The sequence below is a fragment of the Clinocottus analis genome, unplaced genomic scaffold (genome assembly GCF_023055335.1).
Source record: "Clinocottus analis isolate CAN_PGR_092001 unplaced genomic scaffold, fCliAna1.0.p SCAF_15, whole genome shotgun sequence".
NCBI lineage: Eukaryota > Metazoa > Chordata > Actinopteri > Perciformes > Cottidae > Clinocottus > Clinocottus analis.
This window is the reverse complement of record NW_027175876.1, coordinates 6,172-21,580: the sequence shown is the minus strand read 5'-3', so window position 1 is coordinate 21,580 and position 15,409 is coordinate 6,172. Positions and strand designations below refer to the sequence as shown.

The following is a 15,409-nucleotide window of genomic DNA, read 5'->3' as shown; positions in this document are numbered from 1 at the left end:
TATAAATGGTTTCCGTCGCTGTGATGTCGGAGGGATTGTAGAATTCGGTGCTGGATTTTTCGTGCGCAGCGGGGGACAAACACTCTTTTATTCTCCTAAATCCTCTTTATTCAAACCGCGGAGTGAAAGAGAGCTTCTCGGTGAGTTTGAAACGTTTGAAACGAGCCGTTGGCGCGCTGCGGGCTCGCGCTCGCTGACGTTGTTTGGCGCTGCTAGCTCGCGCTCGCTAACGCTCGTCCCGGTGTTGCGGTGTAACAGGAGACCGTGCTAACTGGCGACTTTCAGCACCGAACGCGTCTGTTGTTGTCGTGGTTACAGACAGCTGCTGGGGGAGAGAGGGATAGGAAGAAAACACGTAGCTGTCAATATTTAGATTTCATCACGACGTTAAAACGTTTTATATACATAATAAATGTATACATCGTATGAAAAAAAATATTTTCACAATTTGGTTTTAGTCACCGGTTAACACGGTCGCACGTTAAACCGTTACATTGGGTGTCAAATGCCCGCGACGACAGTCGCCGTAAACACGCCCTCATTGCGTTGTTTCGCTGAAATACACGGTAAAATACAGTTCTTTCATTTTCTACTGTGTTTACGTCAGCAGTACGTTTTTACGGCACCCTTATGTAGCGTGCCGTAAACCTCGCCCGGTCCCACTCCCCCTCCTGTTTCATGTGTCCTCCTCTCGGTGTTAGATGTGACTCCAGCCACCGTCCGCCATGAGTAACAGCCACCCTCTGCGGCCACTCGCCTCCGTGTCGGAGATCGACCACGTGCACCTGCTGTCCGAGCAGCTGGGCGTGCTCGTTCTCGGCGAGGAGTACAGTGACGTCACCTTCGTGGTGGAGGGGAAGCGGTTTCCGGCGCACCGCGTCATCCTGGCAGCCCGATGTCACTACTTCAGGTAGGTTTCACCTGCGCGTCATCAGCGTGGACGCTCCTCTGCTGGAGCGGTCACGTGATTCCCTGTTTGATGACAATTATTAATTTGTGATTTAAAAACCTGAAAAAAACAGGAAACGGTATATTTTTTGGGGGACTTCGCACTAAAAACATGTGTATGATTCATTTTATATCACACATGAAGGTGAAGATGCAGTCTTTCATATTGTTGCATATTTTTTTAATATTTTTTCGTCCACAGTGACACACAAGACACAATACTCATCTTTTTAGTATCCAACAGCAGTACAAGTATATATGTTTGTGTGCACAAGGAGTGTTTAATATTACATGTATGTACAACTGCGATGCCGTGCCCCTTTTGGTTATTTGTAATGTGATATACTTTGTTAAGAAAATGCATCAAGCTTATCAACACTTCCTGTTTCCTGCGGCCCCTTCAGGGCCCTGCTGTACGGTGGGATGAAAGAGTCCCAGCCCCAGGCGGAGGTGCGTTTGGAGGAGACGCGCGCTGAGGCCTTCTCGATGCTGCTACACTACCTCTACACGGGCCGGGCCAGCCTCAGCTCCGCCCGGGAGGAGGTGCTGCTGGACTTCCTGGGCCTGGCTCACCGCTACGGCCTGCAGCCGCTGGAAGACTCCACCTCGGAGTTCCTGCGCACAGTCCTGCACACCAACAACGTCTGCCTGGTCTTCGACGTGGCCAGCCTGTACTCGCTGGGCGCGCTCAGCGCCGCCTGCTGCGCCTACATGGACCGACACGCACCCGAAGTGCTGAATTCTGACGGCTTCCTCATGCTGTCCAAGGTGAGAGGTCGTCGTGTTGATGAGCATTCAGAAGGCATTTGATTTCTCCACACATTGTGACATGTATGGTTTAATTCACAAGGATATGTAAAGCAGGAAAACAAGCGACTACTCAAAGCAGGGTTCATACGGTTCATGGAAAACCTGGAGACGCCATGGAGGTTTACAAAAGTGTAGTAGAAGTCATGTGAATGTGTTCATGGTGTTTATTTACCATGAGTTTGAAATAATTAAATGTGTTTTTTTGCATTAAAAGTCATAGCAATTGGGTTAAAGGTGCTTGAAATTGGATTAAAGGTCATTGAAATTGGGTCAAAGGTCATGAAAATGTGGTTTGAAGTCATGTAAACCCATCGGTCACAATGTGTATGACCTTTGCCAAACTAAGAAGCTGTAATGACTACGTGTTTGGTATATTTTGACTTCTCAAAAACCCTAAAACAGACTGCGCTGCTAACGGTGGTGAAGCGCGACTCGTTTGCCGCCAGCGAGAAGGAGATCTTCCAGGCGCTCAGCCGCTGGTGCCGGCAGCGCGAGGATGGGGCCGACACCCTCGAGGTGATGTCGGCGGTGCGGCTGCCGCTCATGACGCTGACGGAGATGCTGAACGTGGTGCGGCCGTCCGGCCTGCTCAGCCCGGACGACCTGCTGGACGCCATCAAGACGCGCTCCGAGAGCCGCAACATGGACCTCAACTACCGCGGCATGCTGAGTGAGCGCCGCCGCCGCCACGTTGCACACTACGCAGCAAAATGTGTGTGTTTCTTTTCTGATGCATTATCTTCTTCTTGGCTGTCGGGTTTCAGTCCCAGAGGAGAACATCGCCACCATGAAGCACGGCGCCCAGGTGGTGAAGGGGGAGCTGAAGTCGGCGCTGCTGGACGGAGACACGCAGAACTACGACCTGGACCACGGCTTCTCCCGCCACCCCATCGAGGACGACGGCCGCGCCGGCATCCAGGTCAAGCTAGGCCAGTCGTCCATCATCAACCACGTCCGCCTGCTGCTGTGGGACAGGGACAGCCGGTGAGACGTCACTAAACTAACTAAAGTAGCTGGGTTTCACCTGCACACATACAGTATGCAATATACCAGGATCAATATTTAACGATGACGCCATGTTAATAAATGCATGTTGTGAACAATTGGTGCCATTTTTACATCACAACAGTTTGGATTATCTTCACCTCGCTATGTTTGATTGTAATTTATTTACTCGAAAAGAGGCGGGACTTAACAATGTAAAAAATGAGTAACTGATAATTTATTTTTTTTTCAATTTTGGTGATATATTTAATGCATGTTCTTTTGGCCTAGATTAACTTGTCGTGAGAATCAGATTTTTGTGATTTTGACTATATGAGCGCATCTTCTATCTGGTTTCACTGTTAGCGAGGCGAGAGAAGGGTTCATCTCAATTGTTTTTTAATTAATTTTTTTTCATGTTATTGCAAAATGACGAAAGGGGTTGCTGACAGAAACCTCTTTAGTCATGGAAATGTAATTTAAAGTCATGGAGATGTAGTTTAAAGTACACTGTTGGTGTCGCGGACGTGCTCTCATGTCATTTTAACACTGTTTTTGTTGGGGCCTGTTTTTTGAATAACCTTTTTCAAAATGGCCGCCCTTGATCGTTTCCAGGTCCTACTCCTACTACATCGAGGTGTCCATGGACGAGCTGGACTGGGTGCGCGTCGCCGACCACTCAAAGTACCTCTGCCGCTCTTGGCAGGATCTTTACTTCCCGCCGCGAGTCTGCAGGTGAGCCCAGCGGAGCCGTGCGGGCCTTTGGTGAACAACAAAACTACACGTGGAGCTCCATGTGGAGCGGTCTGACGCGATGGTCACGCTGTTTCTCTTCCTGTGTCTCAGGTACGTTCGCATCGTGGGAACGCACAACACGGTCAACAAGGTGTTCCACCTGGTGGCGTTCGAGTGCATGTTCACCCTCCGCTCATTCACCCTGGAGAACGGCCTTCTGGGTAAGTCCACCTCACAGCGTCGTCTCAATCGTTCATGCTCGCGTCGCTCTGTTCGCTTGTCGTGTCTGATGTGTGTGTGTGTGTGTGTGTGTCGCTCTGCTCCGCAGTGCCCAGGGAGAACGTGGCCACCATCGCGCAGTGTGCCAGCGTCATCGAGGGCGTGAGCCGCTGCCGGAACGCCTTGCTCAACGGCGACACGCGCAACTACGACTGGGACTCGGGCTACACCTGCCACCAGCTGGGCTCCGGCGCCATCGTCATCCAGCTGGCTCAGCCCTACGCCATCGGCTCCCTGAGGTAGAGCGCTGCTGAACGATGACGAGTACAACGCCGCCTCTGGAGCTCTTCATCCCTCCAGCTGGCTCATGAACTTCTACATCGCTGAAGTTTAGAAGAGAAGGAGTTGAACCCGAGCGACCGTCACTCATTATCACAATTATGAGACTTAAAAGAATGATTCTAGAAGTGTGGTGCTGTGAGTCTGATGTAGTAGTGGTGGTAAAGGTACTGGTATTAAAGGTACTGGTAGTAGTAAGGGTACAAGTAGTGATGCAGAGTTTCCTCAAAAGAAATCTGCTGCAGTGTTTCAGTCGTTTACAAAGAGAGAAAAGACCGTTTATTTATTTTTTTACGTGAAAATGTTTTTTGAACAAATATGAATGAACTCTTGACACATGGGACTGTGATATGTATTCAACTTCAACGCTCCTCCTCCTCTTCCTCCTCAGGCTGCTGCTGTGGGACTGTGACGAGCGCTCCTACAGCTACTACGTGGAGCTCTCCACCAACCAGCAGCAGTGGACCAGAGTCATCGACCGCACCAGGCAGGCGTGTCGGTGAGGCTCCGCTCCGTCACGGCGTCTCTGACGCAGCCGGCTCCTGTTTTAAAGGACACGGCGCCACATGTTGAGCACCAGATGTTATCAGGAGCAGGAGATCCTCCGGTTGTAAAGTCAAACGGCCTCAAGCCAGCAGATTGTAGACGTCTCCACCGAGCTTCCCCAGTCCCTCAATGACATTAAGGCCCTTCTTGTGTTAAAAATGTCATGTTGAAATATGCAAATGAGTCATTATCTCATCGAGATCTCTCTCTCTCTCTCTCTCTCTCTCTCTCTCTCTCTCTCTCTCTCTCTCTCTCTCTCTCTCTCTCTCTCTCACTCTCTCTCTCACTCTCACTCTCACTCACAGCTCGTGGCAGACGTTGCAGTTCGAGAAGCAGCCGGCCTCCTTCATCCGCATCGTTGGGACTCACAACACCGCCAACGAAGTGAGGACGCACAGCCGGCCTCGTGCCCATGAAACGGGAAATATTAAAATCTCACATTTTAGGGTTCTTAAGCTCATGAAAACCTGGAAGAATCATTGAATGTTAAAATATTTATTTCCAAACCTGGAATAGTCCTTAAACAGTGTAGTAAATGTGTTATCTTCATGTGTTCATTTAGTTTAAAACACAGATTCATTATTTCAAAGAAAGAGGTTCAAAATATATTTACATACATACAGGTTTTAAAGTTATGGAAATGTAGTTTAATCTCGCAATTTTGTCCTTTCGTAGTTTGCTGCCTCCGGCGGCCATTCCTCCCGCCCGTCTCTCCCTCTAATCCCTCTCTCTCTCCTCCAGGTGTTCCACTGCGTTCACTTCGAGTGCCCCGCCCAGCTGGAGATGGAGGTGACGGAGGGCAGCCCTGGCCCGGACCCCTTCCCGCCCCCCTCTGGTTCCGGGGGGCCGTCCCAGCGGCCCCCGCGCTCCCACATCCTGCTCCCCTTCCAGCCCTCGCCCCCGTCCTCCTCGTCCTCCTCGCTGTCCCACCACTGAGCGCTCCGTTCTCACCAGAAGGCGGCAGCGGGAGGAGAGACCTCAGAATGCCATTTTGCACAGCCTTCGTCATCAGAGTGTCATCGTCACAGCCTCCCCCCCCCCCCCCCCCGCCCCCTCACTGCCACGTGGTCTTTCCCATCAGAAGCGCAACATTAGAGACATTACAGACGTGTGTGGCCGGTCCTGAAGAGGAGGGTTTGGCGTTGCAGCCAACAGCTCAGACGGTTTTATGAAGCTTCTTCTTCTTCTTCTTCTTCTTCTTCTTCTTCTTCTTCTTAAGCTACTGAGACTCTCAGTCTTTCTTCTCCCTTCAAAAATCATCAAAGTGGAATCGTTACTCCTCCTAAGACACTGCAGTGTGGTTACACTGCCCCACCAAAGAGCAGTGACACCTGTGTGTAAGTGTGTGTGGAGGTATTTAGAATTTTACCAGTTTATATCCCCCAAAAAGAGAGATTTTTTTTTTTTTTTTTTTTTTTTTAAATCCTGAAACAAGCTATTTTTTTAAGAAAGTGTCCCAGAGCGGCTCACTCCGTTTCTCATGCCACCATCACGCTAAAGCCCAGAGTCGGGTCGAGGGGACTATTTTTCAAAAGTTTGAACATTATAAAATTGTTTAATTGCCAAAGCTGCGGAGCTCCACGCGCTCCGGCGGCGTCCGACTGCAACGTGCACGTCATCCAGTTCACACGTTTGCATATGAAGTCCAGAAAAACCTAAAGGAGCGAGTTCTGAATCTGGTGTTTTTGATAGAAACACACAAACGCTCGTCTCTAAGTTAAGTGTTGAGTCAGCACAAATGATTTTGGTGCTAAAGAATTCATCTTTGGGAGACGAGCTCACTCGGACCAAACTGCTGCTGCACAAGAGCCGAAGGGCAGACGGTGCCAACGGCACTTTATTTAACTTCCAGTACGCGGAAATACAGGTTTCATCACAGAGAGCTGGATTATGTAACGTTCTGTTTCATATGTCCCATTTAATTTAATCTCATCTTTACTCCTGGATCCATTATTTTATTTGAGTTTTTTTTTAAAAAGAATCCTTCCTGTTCGTTTTCATTTGTGTCCTGATGTTGCACTTTTGAGTTGTCTTTTGAAAACAAAACAAACTATTTGTATTTGCTGTTTTTAATACCCTGAACTACCCGCTGCGGTTCCCATGAATCATCTCTGCACATTTTTATTTTATTTTTTTAGAAGAGCACCTGTAGGTGCTGAAGTTAGATAAAGTCTTCCGTAATAAGCAACCAGATAACTTTGTTCAGGTGACACTCCCCGACCCATCGGACTTTTTAGTATGCGTATAGTTTTACTTTATATATATATATATATATATATTTCACTGCCTCTTGTTCAAATCATGCCTGTCAAAAATGTGAATATGGAAACTGACATTGATGGTAGCGCTCGACGCCGTGCTCTCTCGACGGTTCGAGTCCCGAGAGCTTCTGTTATAGACGGTTTGATCCGTCGACGTGGATCCAGGGTTCTCCAGGCGCTGACGCCTCCCGGCAGCTCTTTAGAAGATGTTGATGTGTAAATGCTGCCTGACGAGCTGTTTTACTGTCATGACACATCTAAACAAAAAAAGTTGACTTTTTTGGAGTTCAAATTGTATTTTTTTCTGTCTTGTGTCTCTATAAATGATGAACTTTGTCTTGTCCCACACTGTGAGAACAGCGGTTTTTAAACTGGTGAACTGATCATTATGTGGACTTTATTCAGTTTTTGTGAGTCTTCTCAGATCTAATCACTGATCACACACACGTTACTGTTAATCATGTTGATACCTGCGGGAGACGCATCTGAGTGAGGCGCTAGAGGTAATTTGTTATTTGTTTGGTAATACCTGTATCCTCAATTTAAAGCACAATATAGATATTTTAAAAAAAAAAGCCTTGAGACTCCGTCCTGTAGCGGAGCCCAGTTTGATCATTTCATTTTTAAGTAGAGCTCACATGGCACATATTCTGATTGTCAACTGTTCTAGTGACTTTTGGGGGTTTCCAGCTGTAGCAGGCAGATCTTAGAACAACTCAAATAAAAGCATCATATTCTTCTTTTCCAGCACCAATAAGCCGACTGACAAAATAAGCCACTCTTGGCCTTTGACATCTTAAAAAGCCAGATGCATGTAGTGTTTAAAGAGGCAACTCTCTCATGCAGTCATATCAGCTGGTTACTCTGCTTAGGAGCATACCTTCATGGTGTTTTAATCAAACTTGAACGACCACAAGCACATTCATGAATGCATTATGCACAGATATTGTGGAAATAACAACGTAGAGATCAGCATTTAATAAAAACCCACCTCTCAAGAAGTTTCAACTAAGCACAAACATATCTATTAAATATCTGCTACTGATGCAATCCCATTTTAATTTAAAATGTATGAAGAGAGTTGTCTTCACTGTAAATCAGGAAGTGATGAAAGCGAGCTAAACATCGCACATATCTTTTTTTTTTTTTTTGACACAAAACGTGTATTCTTCCATCAATATTGCCTTTTACTCGCTTAATGTTGACTTTAACGTGTCACTTCGGTGCCTCTGTTGTGTCTTTATTTCGTTGGGCAATATTGACATTTCTGTTTTTTTTGATGGACGCGTTTCCGGCTCAGCGCACTTCGCACCAGCGACGTGTGAAGAGGGGTGGCCGCCAACCGGAAACAGGGCACGGCTCCGCTTAATGTATTTTATTTTTATTTTCACGCACCCTCACGCTCACTCAACACCTCTATAAATGTATTTTATCCACATCGGTGGACGGCAGGCGGGGTTTTTCTGATCTTTTCCCCGCGTCGCGACACCGAGACACCCCCCTCCCCCGTTATCTCTTTTTGCTCGTCGGTCGTAACGTCCGTTCGTCCAGCTGATCGCTCCGTGTGTCGTTCAATGACTCCGGTTCAAACTGAGCCGTTTTGTTTGACTTAACGGATGGTTGTGTTGCGGCCGAGAGGGGCCGAGTTCGCCACCTTTTTATTTTTCACCGACTTGTGGACTTTAAAAGAAGAAGGGGGGGGGGAAAAGGACGGCTATTTTTTTTTGGTTTTGTTTAACTTGACTGTTGGGATTATTTTTTTTTTCTCCTTTCCTTTCCTCCTCCTCCTTCACTGAACGACTAGGCCTCGGACTCATCCCCGGCCTCGCGTACTTCCACATCGGAGCTTTTTTTTTTTTTTTTTTTTTTCTTCTTCTTCTTCTCTCGTCGGAAGTCATGGGAGACACCAGCGAACGAAGCAAAGCTCCGAGTCTACCTCCCCGCTGTCCCTGTGGGTTTTGGGGGTAAGAGTTAAACCTAATATAAACTACGTTAAACCCTCTTATGTCTCCAACTGAAAAGGCAAATCCGGATGAAAAATGCCCAGCGGGTTGAACTAGTCCAAACCCATTGTTGTTGTTCTGTTGGAGCAGGCCGAGAGGAGCAGGGTGGGGGGTTGGGAAGTCAACCGACTAAATAAACCTGCTTTGCTTGAATAAAACGGCTAAATTTCCACCATTCCCACGTTTATAAACCCTCTCTCGTCGTGGCGAACCCGGGTTATCGTCTTTAAAACCGGGCTACATCGTGTGTTGAAGCCAGTTTGTACAACCAGGAGGTGACGTACCCGAGAGAGAAAATGATTTATTAGCTAGCAGGTTCCCCTTTTTTTCTCTTCTTCTTCTTCTAAATGTCTTTATTTAAACACCCTCCCGTGTTCTTGAATCCCCTCGAGGAAAAGCACCGTTTAACACGACTAAACACGTGACTTTGGTTAAACCCGAGCAGCGTTTGTGAACCAGTTTTATTGAGTTACTTCACACCCTTTTTTTGTTGTAACATTGGCTCTTGTCAGTGGTGGATGTGTGTTGCATACCGGATGTGATTCACTGTCTCCTGTGTTGCCACAGAAGAGACATGACTCCACACTAACCTCTTTATTTTGTTGTATTTCATCAAACCTGCTAGCTTAAAAAAAGCTGTACTACTATAACATGACTGCTATTTCATTACTAACCACCAGAGACCCTTTAAACCCCCTGTGCGCTAATATTTAGGCTTTTTTAGGGTGTCAAATACAACCAGGTAGACAATACCACCCTCAACCCTCCTGTTATCTTTACACAACGCTGTCATATGACTTGTCATTTGGTAACTGGCTCCCTCCCCTCCAGCCCCATCACCCCCAGTTGCCTTCATTTTGTGGTGCCCAGTAAGCACACTGGGACCAGTAGCCCACCTGTCAATGTCAGGTGACACAAGTGTGTGTGTGTGTGTGTGTTTTACGGCCCAGCTCAGACCAACACCTGGCCCGGGCCTGCAGCCTCTTCACACATGTCCCCGAAGCTCAAGGCCTCTCAGGGAGACACTCAGCATTTTTTGAAGGATTAAATTCTCTTTTGGCTCTTCATACATTATGAAGACTGTGTGTGTATGTGTGTGTGTGTGTGTGTGTGTGTGTGTGTGTGTGTGTGTGTGTGTGTGTGTTCTTACTCCACGGTGGGATCTGAGTTATTCTTAGCGTTCACTCCTGTGACAAAGTTTGCACTAAGATAAAACTATTATTCTTGGTTTCCCCCCTCCAAAAAAAACTATATTAAGACCAGATGGGACGCGAACGTGCTCAAAGTGGTCACCGGTGGTTCGAGTCCAGGCCAAGTCTTCATCGCGTGGTTTGACCGCCTAGTTTCCTCCTCTTCTTCAGATGAAGATGTGTTAATCGGCTGATCGGAACGTCGACCCGAGAAGCCTCGAAAACCAGTTTGAGTTTCCTATCGGGAGAAAAGCGTCTACTTCTTGGCCCGTGCTGTTATTGGAGCTGCTACCTTCATCGGCGACTGTGTGGAATATAGAAAACACTGGCAGCCTCGACTCAACACGTTTCCAGGGTTCAAGGTTAACGGCCTGCTTTCAGTGTTTGTGTTCACACACACACACACACACACACACACACACACACACACACACACACACACACACACACACACACACACGGGGCTATCTGATGTACACGTTGTGTTTAAAGTGCCTCAGCATGTTGGACTTGCTTCACCCCACCAGGTCTTCCAGTGTTCACCTTTTTTACTTTTGTTCTTGACGTCGTTTGCGTAAAAGTCAAACAAATTTGATTACTAGGAATTACTAGATGAAATGACAATTATCCATTTAATGGTGAACATTCTCTAAAGTAGGCGGGCTCTCTGTGCAGCCGTGACTGACAGGCCATTGCAGGGCAGCCGTTAGCGTGCAGCGTAGCCAAGCCTTCGCGGGTACGGCGGCCACTTTGGGACCCGTTTGGGCTCCGGCTCTTTGGGTCTCGGTCGACCCCGAACCCGGCTAGCGCCAGACCGAGCTGTACTTCCTGTCGTCTCCGTCACCCTCCACCGTGTCGGCCTGAGTTCAGGCGTATCAATTTCATTCGCATGCATTGTGTTTTTTAGATACACACGACACATATATGTGGTGTTGTGTACAGCCGCTGCAACACCCTCGCTGCAGGGTGCCTCGTGCGAGGGTGCAGATAACGCTTTATCTTGTCTTTTTTTGCTCCGCAGAAAGAGCCGGTAGTCCTCGCCCCGTACGCGATGGCACTCGGCCTTGATTCCTGTCCGTCTCTCTGCTTTGCGTGCAGCTCGTCGTGTGGGAAATTAATCAGTGACAACGCCACAGTAACGTCATGTGATTCATCACGGCCGTGGGCTTGCGATTGTTTTTACAGCGTCCCCGTCCTCTTGAGACGCCCCGTCATGAATGGACTCGCCCAATGGCCTTGAATGGCCAAAAGAACAACTGAGATGAAACATTAGACGCAGTTATGAAGGATGATTTGGTCGAAAGCGGCTGAAGTTTGTTACAGAGGCCGTGAAAGAAAGCCAGTTATTTGATCTGTTGAGTGAATCATTTGTGTACCAGCGTCTCTCTTTGTGTTCTTCTTTGGTCGTCTGCTTTGCAGCAATATCGTCTTCTGATGACAAACTCTAAGGTTTGTGTCCCGAAAGGAAGGAAAGCCGCCGGGCGTCTGAGGAGGTGGTTGACTTTCATTCTCTCTCCTCTCTCTTCAGGTCCAGCGACACCATGAACCTCTGCTCCAAATGTTTCACTGGTAAGTTCCCTCCTCTCCTCTCCGTGTCCGCCATCTTTAAATGACTCCGATCGGAGAGAAGCTCTCTCTCTGTCGTTGTCGTAGAAGTGTTCGTAGTGTTTGAGGTGAAGCAGCAATTAAGGGCTGTAACACGAACACAAAGAAGGAAAGAGACGCCGGTCCAATCCCAGCCTTCTTTAAATCACCGTCAGATGCAAATTACCCACAAGTCATAGCGCTGTGACTTGTGGGCTGATTTAAGCTAGGAACGCTAACTAACTTTGCTTAGAAGTCATTCCAGGAAGTGAAAGTCTCACTTTAAAGGAAAGACTCTTCAGGTCGTTTGAATCCGTGGACAGAAGTTTTGTTCCACCGGCCGAAAGAAAAATGATGTCTGAAAGAGTCAAGTTTTCTCAGAGACTCCTCCAGTCTGGGTTTACTTTTCTTTTTTTTTGGATGGCGGGTTGATTGGCTGTCGGTGGCCATGGAAACCGACGAGCGAGCCAGACAGCGAAGGGCCGCGGCTCCGAGTCCGGCATCCCCGGCGGCGGCGGCGGTGGCGGCGCTCAGAATAGACTAGAAGCAGAAGTGGGTTAGTGGTGCGGGAGGAGACGCTGAGAGGAGACGCTGAGAGGAGACGCTGAGAGGAGACGCTGAGAGGAGACGCTGACCTCCTCCCTCCTCGTCCTCCCCGGAGGCAGCGGAGCAGACGGCGTCCCGGCGGGTCGATACCGGCTGAGTTTAGCGGCACGCCGGCGGCGAGGGAAGAAATGTGCGTCTCCAAGGTGACCACGACCCAAACCCGTGGTTCTGTTCGGCTCAGAGAGACTGAAAGCAGAGAGCATGCTGGGAAACGTCTCAGTTTTGACTGAGAGAGTTTTATTAGAGAGAGAGAGAGACTCTAACTTTCTTTTTTTTAACTTTCCTGTTATCTGAGGACGATTCATCCGTTTTAAAGCAGCTCCTCGTCAGCTGGACGCTGGTTTCCACTTGTTAACATGGTTTTATTTAAACTATCTCTCTATCTGTCAGCTTCATCCCTTCATTCACCGTCTGCCTGAAACTCTGCCCCAAAGCACCGGCCTGGAGGATTTAAAGGGGATTTACTCGCTGATGTCTGAATATAATATTCCTAACTATGTTTTCATTACTGGCCTGAAACTGAGATGTTTGCTCTGAGCACGAGGGAAGTCTGAATGGCTAGTTGTTATCCAGAGGGCATCGGACACCCGAACCAACATGTCCCCCTTTTCTTTTTGTTGTTGTGTTGTGAACGGCACGAGGCGGCCGCATGTGTTTTAATGCGGACTCCTAATCCTCCACCGAGAAAGGAAACAAAGAGACGAGAGCAGAAACCCTCTGACACGTGGATCTGCCTCTGCTCTGAAGACCTGCTCTCTGAAGGCAGCGCTTTAGGTGCAAATGATGTATTTGTACATAAATGTAAAGATATCAACAGTGTCGGTCTCCCTCGGTCTGCATTTCCTGCTCTCTTGTGTCCGTATAACTCGTCATTGCGTCCATAAATCGGTCCAGATTGACCCGTCCTGACCTCCGTCTCCGTCCTCAGACATCCAGAAGAAGCAGCCGGGGGAGGACTGCTCCTCCGAGCCGCTCCAGAGCACCGGGAGCGGCGGCCAATCGTCTGTCTTCAGCAGCGAGACGAGCAGCAGTAGCCAATCCCCGTTGTTGCTGTCGTCGCCTTCGTCGTCTTTGTCGTCTTCGTCGTCGCCGCCCTCTGGCGCCGAACAGCAGCAGCCGCCGACCGAAGAGCCCTCGCCTACGTTCCCCAGCACGAGGGACGGTAAGACGGGACGACTCTTAACTTTCTTGATGAAGGAAAACTGATCTCCAAAGAGTTTCTCCAGACTTCAGAGATCCGTCAGTAGACAGCCGAGGACTCAAGTTCCTCAAGTTTCATATGTGCATCTTATAAAGTCACCATTTTAAGTGAATGCAACACTCATTTTCTCTCCATGCACACAATAAAAATGGCCGCTGTTCGGTCTTTAGAGTCTGTTTTTCCTCACGCGTCTCTGTGTTGCGTCTGCAGGCTCGTCGTCCACAGACACAGCGCAGGGCACGCTCTGCACACCCACAAAACGTCCTCGAGAGTCAGGTACAGTCCTCCCCCTTACCTCCTCCAGCAGGTGGCGCCGCCTGACCCCGCCCCCTTTTTTAACCCGTGTTGTTTGTTTGCAGCGTCGGGCTCGGACAGCGAGGCGACGCCGGAGAAACGGCCGCGGGCGGACGAGAAGGAGGGCGGCGGCGAGGAGGAAGAGGAGGAAGAGGCCCGCGGGACGCCCAAGCAGAAGAACCGCCGGCGCTGCTTTCGCTGCCAAACCAAACTGGAGCTGGTGCAGCAGGAACTGGGCTCCTGCCGCTGTGGTCAGTACCAACATGGCCGCCGGGAAACCGGGGCGACCCGAGAGACGACGCAAGCCGCCCTGAAGCGGGTTTCTGTTCCTGTTCCCTCTCTTTTCAGATACTCGTTTTACTTCGTCCGAAAAATAACGAGATGAAATAAAAGCAGGAGATTTCCATTTAGTCTCAATCTTTTAGACGCTGTTCAATAAATACACAATAATGTGATCTATTGGTAGCGTAGGAGTCGGATTACGAGCTGCTCCTACCTTCGGTGGGTATTCCCGTTAGCTCCCCACTGTGGCAAGCTAATGCTGCTGCTAGCTCCCCGCTAGCTGCTGCTGCTAGCTCCCCGCTAGCTGTTGCTGCTGCTGCTGCTACTGCCTGCGTCCCCGCTGCCCGAGTCGGGCGTCGAGTCGCGACTGGTCCCGCTACCTAAAGCTAATGGGTGAGCTAGCAGGTGAGCTAGCAGGTGAGCTAGCGGGGGACATCCACTGACAGTAGTAGCGGCTGGTAACCCGACTTTAACGGTGAAACTATCATTTTGAGCGTCGGCGATGTGTTCATCCATATGAAAAAACATACTTACTTTTCTACTTTATTATTTAGCGCTTGTTAGCGACCGCCTTTGAAACACATTCGAGGAAACAGAAAACCCCCACACAGAGGATTTTAAGACTAAGGAACATAAGTGCTGACTCGTTCCTGCATCTCTTTATTTCATGTCTGTATGATATTAATAAAGTTCTGGGCGGGACCAAAAAGTTAAGAGAGAAACGTTCATTAGACTCCGTCACTTCCTCCTTTGACCGTTGTGTTTTTTCCTCCCAGGCTACGTGTTCTGCATGCTCCACCGTCTCCCCGAGCAGCACGACTGCCTGTTCGACCATCTGGGCCGCGGCCGCGAGGAGGCCGTCCTCAAGATGGTGAAGCTGGACCGCAAGGTGGGCCGCTCGTGCCAGCGCATCGGGGAGGAGTGCTCCTGATCGGCCACGCCGGGACCGGACGTCCGGCTGGAGACGACGAGGACAGGGAGGACGAGGGAGGATGAGGAGGAGGAGGAGGAAGGACAAATGGTGTGACGGGAGGAAAGGAAGAAGAAGAAGAAGCAGAAGAGGAGGAGGGAACACGGTTGTAACATCCGACAATTCCGGATCTGAGCTGGACGACGCCCGGCTGATGTCCTCGACTTTGTGCGTCTGTTTTGGACGGGTGGGCGTGGGGAATGGGGGGCGGGGGGGCACGTCTCTCACACACACACACACACACACACACACACACACACACACACACACACACACACACACACACACACACACACAGCCTTAACCCCTCCCACCACCACAGAGGAAGAGACTCATCCAGTTAGTTGTACATTATGCACGCGTCTATCTCCAGGATCTCTTCCTCCTCCTCTTCCTCCTTTGTTTTTTTTTCTCATTCATGGAAAATGAACAGAAGC

General features: G+C 49.1%; 2 protein-coding genes across 2 annotated transcripts; both read left to right on the top strand.

The window, feature by feature from the left end:
• Positions 1-5,628, top strand: btbd9 (BTB (POZ) domain containing 9). The gene is made up of 11 exons (XM_068577517.1): positions 1-140; positions 702-910; positions 1,353-1,716; positions 2,161-2,428; positions 2,523-2,742; positions 3,358-3,477; positions 3,589-3,698; positions 3,806-3,995; positions 4,427-4,534; positions 4,887-4,965; positions 5,323-5,628. The coding sequence occupies exons 2-11, from the start codon at positions 726-728 to the stop codon at positions 5,515-5,517; spliced, it is 1,839 nt and encodes a 612-aa protein (XP_068433618.1). The 5' UTR covers positions 1-140; positions 702-725; the 3' UTR covers positions 5,518-5,628.
• Positions 5,629-8,276: 2,648 nt separating this feature from the next.
• Positions 8,277-15,200, top strand: LOC137785827 (AN1-type zinc finger protein 3-like). Its single transcript, XM_068577347.1, has 6 exons — positions 8,277-8,806; positions 11,564-11,604; positions 13,154-13,387; positions 13,637-13,702; positions 13,786-13,971; positions 14,779-15,200. The coding sequence occupies exons 1-6, from the start codon at positions 8,739-8,741 to the stop codon at positions 14,931-14,933; spliced, it is 750 nt and encodes a 249-aa protein (XP_068433448.1). The 5' UTR covers positions 8,277-8,738; the 3' UTR covers positions 14,934-15,200.
• Positions 15,201-15,409: the final 209 nt, after the last annotated feature.